The 11,752-nt window shown below is 36.8% G+C and overlaps 2 protein-coding genes and 1 long non-coding RNA gene across 3 annotated transcripts; 2 read left to right on the plus strand and 1 right to left on the minus strand.

Annotated features, from left to right (window-relative positions):
- The first annotated feature begins 768 nt into the window (after positions 1–768).
- On the plus strand, positions 769–2,446 carry LOC104894330 (hypothetical protein). The gene is made up of 2 exons (XR_008969323.1): positions 769–1,642; positions 1,976–2,446. It is a non-coding gene; the product is annotated as a hypothetical protein (long non-coding RNA).
- A 3,119-nt stretch (positions 2,447–5,565) lies between these two features.
- On the plus strand, positions 5,566–7,267 carry LOC130591650 (probable aspartic proteinase GIP2). The gene has a single exon (XM_057395268.1). It carries the CDS (start codon positions 5,840–5,842, stop codon positions 7,136–7,138), a length of 1,299 nt encoding a protein of 432 aa, XP_057251251.1. The 5' UTR covers positions 5,566–5,839; the 3' UTR covers positions 7,139–7,267.
- An 836-nt stretch (positions 7,268–8,103) lies between these two features.
- On the minus strand, positions 8,104–11,235 carry LOC104894332 (putative pentatricopeptide repeat-containing protein At1g64310). Its single transcript, XM_010680543.4, has one exon. It carries the CDS (start codon positions 10,980–10,982, stop codon positions 9,318–9,320), a length of 1,665 nt encoding a protein of 554 aa, XP_010678845.1. The 5' UTR covers positions 10,983–11,235; the 3' UTR covers positions 8,104–9,317.
- Positions 11,236–11,752: the final 517 nt, after the last annotated feature.

The raw sequence follows: 11,752 nt of genomic DNA on the forward strand, positions 1-11,752 counted from the left end.
CTGATTGGAACTTATTGCACCTGATTGGAACTTATTGCACCTGATTGGAACTTATTGCACCTGATTGAAACTTATTGGACCTTATTGAAACTTATTGCCCTTATTAGACCTTATTGCAACTTATCTGAACTTATTGGAGACCTGAAACTTAATTATTTAAGTTGAACAGAACGCACCCTAAATAGAAGAAAAAAATTTCATTCCCAAATAAATTAAAAGGGTTTTGCTATTTAACGCCCTAAATTTTTTTACTAACGCCCTAAATTTTTTTACTAATGCCCTAATACGTATTTTTATACCGTATTTTATACTTTCTTATTTCTTCTCCCTCTTCCTTCCTCCTTCCTCAAGACTTGCAGACAACATTTCAGAAATACATTTCTCAAGACTTCACAATAAACTTGCAGACACTCATGGATGCATCAGCAAGTCTTCCTCCTTCCTCGAGTCTTCCTTCCTAATTCCATACTCAGATCTTTATAAACCTGTGAAGTCCAGTTTACAAAAATATTAAGAAAAAAAAAACCCACCCAATTACTCAGAGAATCATAGAGTCACAGTAGAAATTACTCACAATATATTCTTATACTCTCCTCCACAATTTTAGCCAAGATTATACTTAATCCCACAAAACAAAGATTACATCCACAAAACAAATCCCATAAAAATGAAATTCAGATCTGAGTTTATGAGAAAAAAAGATTGATTTTTTTTTTAAAAAAAATTATGGCACAGGCGTCCATGGTGGACGCCTCACCATAATTTTTTTTAAAAAATAAATTGATGGGGTGTCGCCGGTCAAGCTGTGGTGGGGAGTTTATGGTCTCGCCGGAGAAGATGGTGTCGTCTGAAAATTGGTGGTGGTGGGGGCTCTAATTCAATGGTGAAATTTACTGTGGTGCTGAAAGAAGTAGGAAAAGGGGAAACAGGGGTGAGGGAAAAGGAAGGAAGAAGGAGAAGAAATAGAAAAGTATAAAATACAGTATAAAAATATGTATTTAGGGCTTGACTATGAAATCCTAGGGCGTTATTTAGCAAGTCAGAAATAAAACCAAACACATGGTATTAGGTATCAAGTTCCAAATCTATACCACCTTGATTTCATTTCTGATTCCAAACCCATACCATTAGGTGAACCAAACGCCCCTTTATGTGATAAAACCCCCACTCCACTACACTAGCGAAAACATTGAAGACCAATTCTATTATACAACAGTTCGTGGGGCCTTTGCATGAACGACTATTGCACACTTCGAATACATGACCTATTCAGCTATACTTCATTATCATTAGGCTCAAATGGTTGACAACTTGATATATAGCCCTATACCCAATAATCGGTCAAATAAGGCACCCAATATATGTTATTACTTTGACTAATCTATATATAAATGAAATGTAGGAATAATCGCTTTAGTTTAGTATTGTCATTAGCATCATAAGATAAAAGACATTATTCGAGATTGAAATCTAGTTATTCTTCAGTTTCCTACTATGTTCTTCAATTCATCCCCATCTGTCATAATTAATATGCGGACATCATTCTTCAAAAAGTTGTGTATATCTGCTTTATTATTAGCAACATTTTTTCTAGTTGGTGGATTCGCAACATTTGCTGCTGCTTCATCATTTGCTGTTAATGGTATAAGCCGTATAACTTGTATCTTTTTTCTTATAAAGTACTCCCTATGTTTCATATTAATCTACTGACATTTTACACTATTTACAAATTTCACTTTGACTATCATTTGTGATTTATATGTTGATGAAAATATAGTCATGTGGGATCTTGTTAGATTCATCATAATATGTATTTTTTGTACTTTTTATAATTTTTACAAATACAAAACTAAAGATATATGTCTTCAAAGTTTTGCATTGGCATGTGTGAAAAGTGTAAGTGTGTAGATTAAAATAAAACGGAAGGAGTAAGTTTCTGCTTACTTACTTACTATAGCAATAAAAAACTTTTCAGATGGTGAACCAAATAATGGATGCTGGTTTAGCATGGGCGAAGCTGGTGATCGGAAATTTATTGCCTCTACGAATTTCGATGGCGAAAACTCAGCCCCTAGTGTTACAAGGTTCCGTCCCTCCAGACGGAGCCTTAGAGGTGGAGACCCACATAATTCACCACCATCACCTCAGAGGGCAATCGAAGATCATCAGCATGGTCGATGATGTCGCCATGTCGGTAGGTCACTTTCAGTTTGAGTAATTAAGTTGGATGCTTTCTGAGTTTCTGGATTTGGGTAATTTTAGAATCAATTGATTTCATATATATGGACACCTTTTTTAATGGATGGTAGGGCACTGAATAGTTAAAGTTATATGTTGCCAAGGGTCCATATATACACCCTTTCAGTTTCAGTTTGAGTAAACTGAATAGTTTGCTTAGTCTTTTGAACAATTGAACTATATATACACCCTTTTTTGTTGCTTTTTACTTAAGGAAAAATATAGTCATGCGGAATCTTGTTATATTTGTATCGATATATATTTTCAAAATATCAACTTTTTATTTGTATATGTAGGAAATTAAAGACTTGAATAGTTAAAGTTATATGTTGCCAAGCGTGTTCGGAGAAGTGTGTTATTTCGATATAGAGGATATATGTAATTAAGACTCTTATTACCCCTTCTAATTGTATTAAACAGGTTGTTACTTAAAGGACTATGACACTGAGGAGTCGCACCCGAACCTGGGCATTATTGTATGAATCCTATTGTTTTGATTTGATTCAATCTAGTATTTTATCCCAAAAGAATCATTAAATATATATGGGCGTGTGTGTGGCGGGGGGGGGGGGGAGTGCGTGTGAGTGTGCGTCTGCGTGTGTGCGTGCGCGCTCGTGTGTGTGTGTGCGGCTGCGTGTGTTCGTGTGTGCGTGTGTGAAGCCTTGGAGCTTACGTTAGAAGAAGGCCCGGGGCTAGGGTGAGCTGAGGGGGGACAGCGTAAGTGAGCGAATGTGTGTAAGCCTAGTCAAATGTGACTCTTCTAGGTGTGGTGGTCAAAGGACACAAAGAAGGAGAGCCCGCTGTCTTTCTGAGGTTGGGTTTTGAGAAAAGAGAAACCCGCAGATCTAGCGCTAATGGCTTCTTCAATCAAGCTCTCTCTCTCTCTCTCTCTCTCTCTCTTTCTCTCTCTCTCTCTCTCTCTCTCTCTCTCTCTCTCTCTCTCTCTCTCTCTCTCTCTCTCTCTCTCTCAATCTATACATAATCATGTCTCCCGTTTAAAGATACTATGATGAGATATATCGTGTTCTTTATTGGCCCGACTCAAGGGAGAGCAGTATGAAGAGCCAAAACAATTTTTAAAGTACTAAAATTTATTTTAATCCTATTTTGAATAGCTAAATTAATTATTCATGATAATTAATTGTATTTTGAGCCCAAATCTTTTGAAAAAACTCAATTAACTTTCATGATAATTAATTATTGTATTTTAATAAACAAATATTTTCAAAGATATTTTTATAATTAAAATCGGATTTTTATACACTAAAATCGAATTTCCAGATCTAAAAGATAAAAGAAAATCGTAAAAACGCGTTTTATAAAAAAGTCAAGACGTGTCAAAGGCAAAGCAGTGCGCCTGATGCACCACGTGCGCCCAACACACAGGTCCAGCTGTGTCAGGCGCACCAATCTGTGCCTGACATGTGGCATTGTGCGTCATACAGAGTTTTGCTTAGCGCACTCCTCTGAGTGCGCGCAGTCTTCTTTTCTATGTTTTTTTTAGTATTTTCCTACAAAATACATGACGACTTTCCGAATTAAAAAACACTTTTACACTTCAACTTTGACATTTTCGACACTTTACGGACACTTACGAATTCTCTCTAAAACCTTCAATCTTTTCAACAAAAAAACACATACAGACACATACATACAGACATTCATATTGATCTTCAGGTTTCACTATTGCTCGTCCCAAATATTGTCAATACCTCAGATCTAAGACATGGTATAATCCTGAGAGTTCAATAAATTCGTTATTTTTAAATTGAAGTTACTAACTATTTCTTTTGATGATGTAGATATTTAATATAAAAATCGTTCTTTTTGTACATTATAATATTTTTCTTTATTTATATTTATTATTCATACGTATAACGCATGCTACATGATTGTCCTGTTAATGCTTTCATCACCCACATGATTATTTTTGCCAATCAAGATCTACAGAATTTTTCTGATATTAATCAGATTATTCGAACAATCTGTTAGGTTCCCTGTAATTTTATGATTTAAATGTGAATCTAACTTATGAAAAGGGACCTAAATATGCATATATGCAATGTAAATGTTCTAATGCTACATGAAAATGCACCCTAATATGCAAATACATGATGTTAGAATATGTACTTATTTGTCAAAAGAAAAAAGAATATGCACTTATCACCATACCATATCTTCAGTTTAGAAGACGATGTATGAGTGCGACTCCGTACTCCCCTAACCTACGATATCGAGGAATCTAATAAATAAAAATAGGATATAATGATCAATCCGATCCTAAGAAAAATTATGGGCTACCACCATGTACTCCAACTCATCTAGTCCAACATTTCAGACGCACACAAGTATAAAGCTATTGTTATTCACTTTCCACTTTAAACGGTCCCAAGATATTATGTTTGAACTTTGAACTAAGGTTTTAACAATAGCTATTTTTATTTAAAGCTACTTTAAGTGGCCCCAACTCAGACACATGTTACATGTAAACTTAAAGTGGAAAGTGAATAACAATAGCTATAAATTTTATATTATGTGATTTATATAGTGAACTCATTAAATTTTCAGATTTTATTATATAGTGAACTTCAAACATAATAAAATCTGAAAATTTAATGAGTTCACTATATAAATCACATAATATAAAATTTATATTTAAATCATCAAACTATAAACTTTAATCATGAAAACATTAAACCAATCCTTAAAATAAAAACTTTACATTAAATAAAAAATAGAGGAGGAAGAAATAACCAAAAGAGGAAGGAGGAGGAGAAGGACGACATCAAGGAGAAGCTACTGGCGGCGGCGGTCGGCGGTTTGAAGGCCGATGGGCTGCTGTCGTCGACGAGGGATACTGAAGGGAGGAGAGAAAAATCGGGGAGAGAGAGAAGAAAAGAAGAGGGGGCCGAAAAAAATAGAGGGAGAAGGAAGAGAGAGAAAGTAAGTGGGGAACATTAGGGCTTTAATAATATTTAATAATTGGGTGTTTTGCATACTTGTGTTCCTCTAACCCAATTTTTTTAAAAAATTTGAAGTATGACTAAATAAAATATTTGATTACTTAAAATCATTAAATAATTCTTTTCTTTCTTGGCCAACAAAACTCAACGTTACACTTAATCCTCGAGCAAAATTTAATTTGTTTCACTTTTTTGTGGTCTTCACGGCTCATTCTCTCTCTTTACTTGACACATTTCATGATTTGGGTCATATATAGAATGTCCAAACATGATTTAAGTCATAGTATAACCCAAATAAAAACATCAAACAAAACATGTATACAACTCAATATTTTTTAATAAGGTTGATTCAATTTTATACCCAAATAAATCATGTGGATCTCCTCTAATTTACATTTATCACTCCATCATCCCTCGAAAGTCGACACTAGCTAAAAGTGAGAGTTAGTATCACGTGGGAATGTGGAATCCATTCCACGAGGTCGCTCCCTCCAAATTATAAAATGTTGACTAGTAGACTTTTCCACTCTCTAATACTACTACTACTACTATAGTCTATAAATATACACATTCACTTGATCTACTATATCCAAATCCAATCCATCTCGCATTTTAAGCCAATATTACTTACTTTAAAAATGGCTTCAACACTCACTCTTCTCCTCCTCATTATCTTTTCCATCTCCTTACATGTCTCTAATGCTACCTTCGTCCTTCCTATATTGAAGGACACAAAAAACTCCCAATATTTTACTACATTCTTAGTTGGAACACCCCCTTCAACTCGTGTCTACTTAGTCATTGATCTTAGTAACAAATGGTCCTGGTTCACTTGCGACCTATATGGCTACAATAACACCACCAACCCCTCCATCACCTCTTACAATGTACCGTGCAACTCGCGCAAATGTGAGCGTTACGCCGGACAGGGAAATTTTTGCGTCGACGATAAATGCGGTGTTTACGCCTACACCCGGTGGAGCAACGGCCTTTACGCCGTTGCCCTCCACCAAGACACAACCACGTTATACAAGCTAACTCAACAGAACTCATTAGCACAACTCACAAAAACTAGCTTACCTCATTTTCCTTTCAGTTGCGCGGATAAAGGCCCTTTAAAAGGCTTATCACCTTACACTAAAGGGGTTATAACTCTTGCTAAGGTTCCAAATTCTTTCCATTCACAAATCTCATCAACTTTTAAAACTCCTCGAAAGTTTTCTCTTTGTCTTCCTACATCCTTTTCACGCGGTTATAATGGAGCTATCTATTTTGGTGGTACCCCTAATTATTTGTCCAAATCACTTATTACTACCCCATTTATAGTCAACCCTAATAGTACTGCGCTAATATATAGTATTGGAGAGGCTTCGGTAGAATATTTCATTAAGGTAACATCTATCGAAGTTGATAAAACTCCTATACGTTTCAGTTCTTCGTTGTTGTCTTTCGACAAAAACGGCATTGGTGGGACGAAGATTAGCACATTAGATCCTTACACTGTGCTACATAGTAGCATATACAAGGCTCTTATCGATGTTTTCGTTAGCAAGGCGACTGCGATGAAGATGACCAGAGTTGCTCCCGTGGCTCCTTTTGGAGCTTGTTTTAACGCGAAAAGTGTGGTTAATAGCGCGAAAACAGGTTTTAATGTGCCGGTTATAGATATGATTTTGGATGGTAAGAGTTCACTGTTGCATAACAAGAATAATGCAAGGTGGAGGATTTACGGGGCGAATTCAATGGTGAAGGTTTCAGATGATGTGTTGTGTTTAGGATTTGTGGATGGAGGTTTAGAATCAAGGACTTCAATAGTAATAGGTGGGAAACAAATGGAGGATAATTTGGTGGAATTTGACCTTGAATCTAATAAGCTTGGAATTACTTCATCGCTTCTTCGTATGGGTACTAGTTGCTCAAATTTCAAAGGAATTTAGTGTAGATTTTGTAACATTTTGATTTCAGATTCATAGGAGATCTAGAGACATTTATTTCTTTATGTTTTGTATGTGCAACTTGTAGCTTGTAGCTTGTTTCTTTAATTTACCTTCCACTTTATGCTATCATTGATATGTGTGTGCAACTTGTAACTTAGCTTGTTTTCTTTCCCTTCCGCTTTAATGCTTTATGCTATCATTGCTATGTGTGTCAGTGTGTGCAACTTGTAGCTTGTTTTCTTTCCCTTCTCGCTCTATGGTATTATACTATTATTGCTATGTGTGTAAAACTTGTAGCTTGTTTTTTTCCCTACCCAGTCCCCAAGATTTCAATGCCTATATATGCTAATAATGGTATGGAGTTCTGAATTTTTGAATGCATTTCCCACGTTTTAAATGGAAAAAAACTTTATCTATCTACCGGATAAACTATCTACCATTAATACAGACTTGTTAAGTGTTATGGTAACGAAATCTAACTCAACATAATAAATATTATTTTAATACTCTATTATTAGTGAGTTATCTACCCGGTGTACGGTAGATGTAACAATGTCCGTTTTAAAACTAACAACACTTTGATTGTTTACGTTTACTAATGCATAATTTGGATTGCATTGTATAGAGCTTTTCACAAATTCATAATGCATGCAAATCATGCTGATTTTACCTTCAATGTCTCCATGAATGTATGTGATTCTGTGGAAGAGAGAAACCAAAGGGCAAACTTCTGAATCTACCACATCACAATGATCACATAGGTTTAAATCATCATGAGCACAACATAAAATTCACCGAACTTTTTTAACTGAAAAGTTGAAATTGTTAACATGAATATTGAATAATCATGAAGATGATCAGAAGCACTTGCCACTTAAAGAAACCAGAAAATGTAGTGGCTCAGCCAGAATGTCAAGCATTTTCGGTTCTGTGAAGCTGAAAGATCGAGACCTTAATTGCAATGATGGAGCATAAAAAGGAGCTATATTTATCTAACGAGGTTGTATTTGTACAAACAAATCAAACGAAAAGAAAATAGTATCACTCTTAGATCACCAACGATCGTCATCCCGAAATACTTCATGATTATCAACATTATCTAACGAAACCTCAAGGTTCTCTTGGCAAGGACAATGCCATTGATGCTTGAGATTAGCGGGAAGAAGAACGAAGTAAAGACTTCAATCTCATTTTTGGACATAACATAACAAACCATCTTCTTCTCCGTAGATCTATCTCTAGCTATGATAAAGTAGACATGGTAGTATGGGTAACTCACTAACTCATCCATCATTCAACCATCTTTACCCCTTCCAACTTAGGTAAGCGGTGTATTTTTGCAAATTCTCTCGAATCACTTAGTGTCCCATAATTGTTAGTGCTAAACGCTTTAGGGGTTGGTTTCTTTGTATCCTAAAGACATATTCTGAGGCCTTGAGAGTACGGTAGGGAGAATAACGTCTCTAGGAAAGTGTACTTGTACATGCCTAGAAGTCGTTTTCTTTGATATGACCAACACCTTATCCAATAGAGCTTATGGTATCTTAATCATCATTCTCACGAAAATGATGAGTATGTAGCTGAGGCGTAGGTGGTCCTCTAAGTGATAGCTGCAGTCTGCACCCAAGTCCCATGAGGAACCAAACTTGTCACTCAGGTAAGTTGCACTTCACAGGATTATGAGTGGTAGAGGTAAAGTAGCCTTTCATGGCCACAGATTACAAGTTCAATGGTAAGATTAAGATATATTCCCTGCGTCTTAAATGGATGTCTTTTTTTAGTTGCTACAGTTCCATATTTGATAACTACGATCCACTTAAAAGTACAAGTATTTCCCTTTAATTTTGTCTTCTTCCTACCTATATTCCCCAAATATTGGCTATTTTTCCAAGAAGTTGGGGTCCCTATCATACTTTTTCGATCTCCTCTCCTAAATTCTTGTGCAAAAGCAAATGTAGCAAGTAAATATAGACAGAGGGAGTACAATAAATGTGAGCATATCAAAGATAACTAACAACACAGGGATCAATAGATGCATTCCAAACATCACCTCTCTGCTCCCGAATGCAAGAGTTTGAGTGGAGAAGTTGATGTTGAAACTCCTCATGAAAGTCGATAGATACCTGTTGAACATACGATACTAGATACATAAGCCAACTTCACCTTTAGGTGGCATATGTCAAAAACTCTTTTCACCTATCCAGCTAAGCCCTGGTAGCTTCTTTTGTCTACTATAAGTCATATCATCCCTTAACTTCTTCACATCATCCCACCGTCCATGATCCGCGTAGATTCTAGAGAGCGATACTGAGTGAGAATCTTCTTGTATTTGATTATCGAAGACATGCTGCAAAACAGTTTCAGCAAGTGCTGAATTTCCATGCATTTCACAACAAGCTAGTAGTGCTCCCCAAATGCCAGCATCAACTGGTTCATACAGGCTCAGGACAAATCTATACGCCTCGCTCAACTTTCCAGCCATTCCCAAGATCTTAACCATGTGAACATAATGCTCATTTCTAGGTTCAATGCCAAATTCATCCTTCATCCTCTTAAACATTTCCTCACCCTCTTCGACCAGACCAGCTTGACAGCACGCATGGAGTAGAGCAGAAAATGTGGATTCGTCAGGCATAAATCCCTTATCCATTGCCTCATCAAACAGTCTAAAAGCCTGATCAGCATTTCCATGTGAACCAAGACCCAAAATAGCCGAATTGTACACTATGATGTTTCGTCTTGGAAGTACATTGAGCACCTGAATGGCCAAGTCCATAAAACCACACTTCGAATACATGTCTATGAGAGCTGAGGCGACCCTGATATCAATCTCTAATCCATGTCGAAGAACGTAACCATGTATCTCACAGCCAGGCCCTACATTACCCAATTGAACAACACCCACCAGAACGCTTGCTAGCAACACCGGATCAGCCTTCATACCATCCATATTTCTTTCTCTAAAGAATAATAATGCTCTACTGATATCCCCTGAATTTGCAAACCCTGTTATCAATGCAGACCATGTGACTATATCCGGTTTCAATAAACTGTACAACACTCCCTGCGCTGCATCCAAGCACCCACATCTTGAATACATAGTGACTAATGAACTACCAACATGATCATTCAAAAGAAAACCACTCTTAATGCAAAACCCATGAATTCCCTGGCCTATGTGCAATAACCCGGGCTCAGCCACAGCCGAAAGCAGAGCAACCATTGTATATCCATCTGGTTCAATCCCCATATCCCTCATGGCATTGAACAACTTCAACCCATCATCACAAAATCCAGAATACCCATAACCCTTTATCAGTGAATTCCAAGTGGCCAAGTCTGGATCAACTACAACATAAAATGCTTTACTAGCATCATCAAGAAGACCAACTTTTGAGTAAGCATTCACAAGTGCACAACCACAAATTGAATCCATTTGTAACCCAGAAACCACCAATCCACCATGAATAAGTCTAACTCCTACCACATCATGATTCTCAGAACAAGCGCGTAAAATGCAAGCAAATGTGAAGTTGTCAGGGCATAAATCTGAACTAAGCAACTGGTTAAAAAGATGAAATGCATTCTTAAAGTCATGAACTTGCGCATAAGCTCTAATAATGGAGTTCCAAAGATAGATGCTTTTGTGGGGAATTTCGTCGAACAGTTGGTGTGCAGAGGAAAGTTGAGAATTGAGAGCATAGTATCTGATGATTTTGGTGGCAAAAAAAGGGTCAAGAGAGAGGTGGGTCTTAGTGATCATGGCATGTAATTGTTTGGTGTTAGAGAGAGTTTGATGTGGTATTGAAAATTTCGACAGTATTATTCGAAGTGGTATGAACATTTAATTAAATTTGAAGGGGTAAAAAGAGGGAAATTGATCAATTATTCAATTGGTGTTGCGAAAGTGAAAAAATTGAGAAGAAGTAAAACAACAATGGTGAATTGTTAAAATAATTACTTCTTGTTTCGGAGAGATTGTTAAAAAGAAGCAATAATGTTCCAATTTAGTTTCTGAATGACTTGATTTTGGGTCGATAATGAATGTTTTTTTTTTTTTTTTTTTTTTTTTTTTTTTTTTTCTTTTTCTTTTTTTTGTTGGTGCCAATTGGTTTAGGCTTGTTGAGATTAAAAGGCATTCAACTTCAAATTTTTTTTTTGGCTTTTTTGTTTTGCTTCGTGGTTGCCGTGGCTCTTCTGATATCGATTGAGGTTTCGGGTCAGAACTCAGATGATAACTACAATTCCGCTATAATCACAAATTGGCTCTAAACATGAGAGAGAAAATTATAGAGAGAGACAAACCCTTAGCCCCTCAACCCAAAGCCCTTAACCCCTTATCACCCGCCCTCACGGCACCATCCAACCTCCGCCAGCGCAGTGGTTCTGCCCCGCCTTCAGGTAGGTCCCTCACGAGTGAGTTGAGTCACCCTCAGGTGGTTGTAACTGATCTGCCCGGAAATCATGGCCGGAACAACCAGTTTGCCATTCAAAAAGACCATGTTGTTGTGCCGATTTCGGATGAGGACTTCTTGTCTTTGAGTAAGCCATGGAGCTTGGCTATTATTTGCAAAGTGGTCGGGAAATCATTCTCAAGGGAGTTCCTGAAAATAC

The sequence above is a fragment of the Beta vulgaris genome, chromosome 5 (assembly GCF_026745355.1).
Source record: "Beta vulgaris subsp. vulgaris cultivar EL10 chromosome 5, EL10.2, whole genome shotgun sequence".
NCBI lineage: Eukaryota > Viridiplantae > Streptophyta > Magnoliopsida > Caryophyllales > Amaranthaceae > Beta > Beta vulgaris.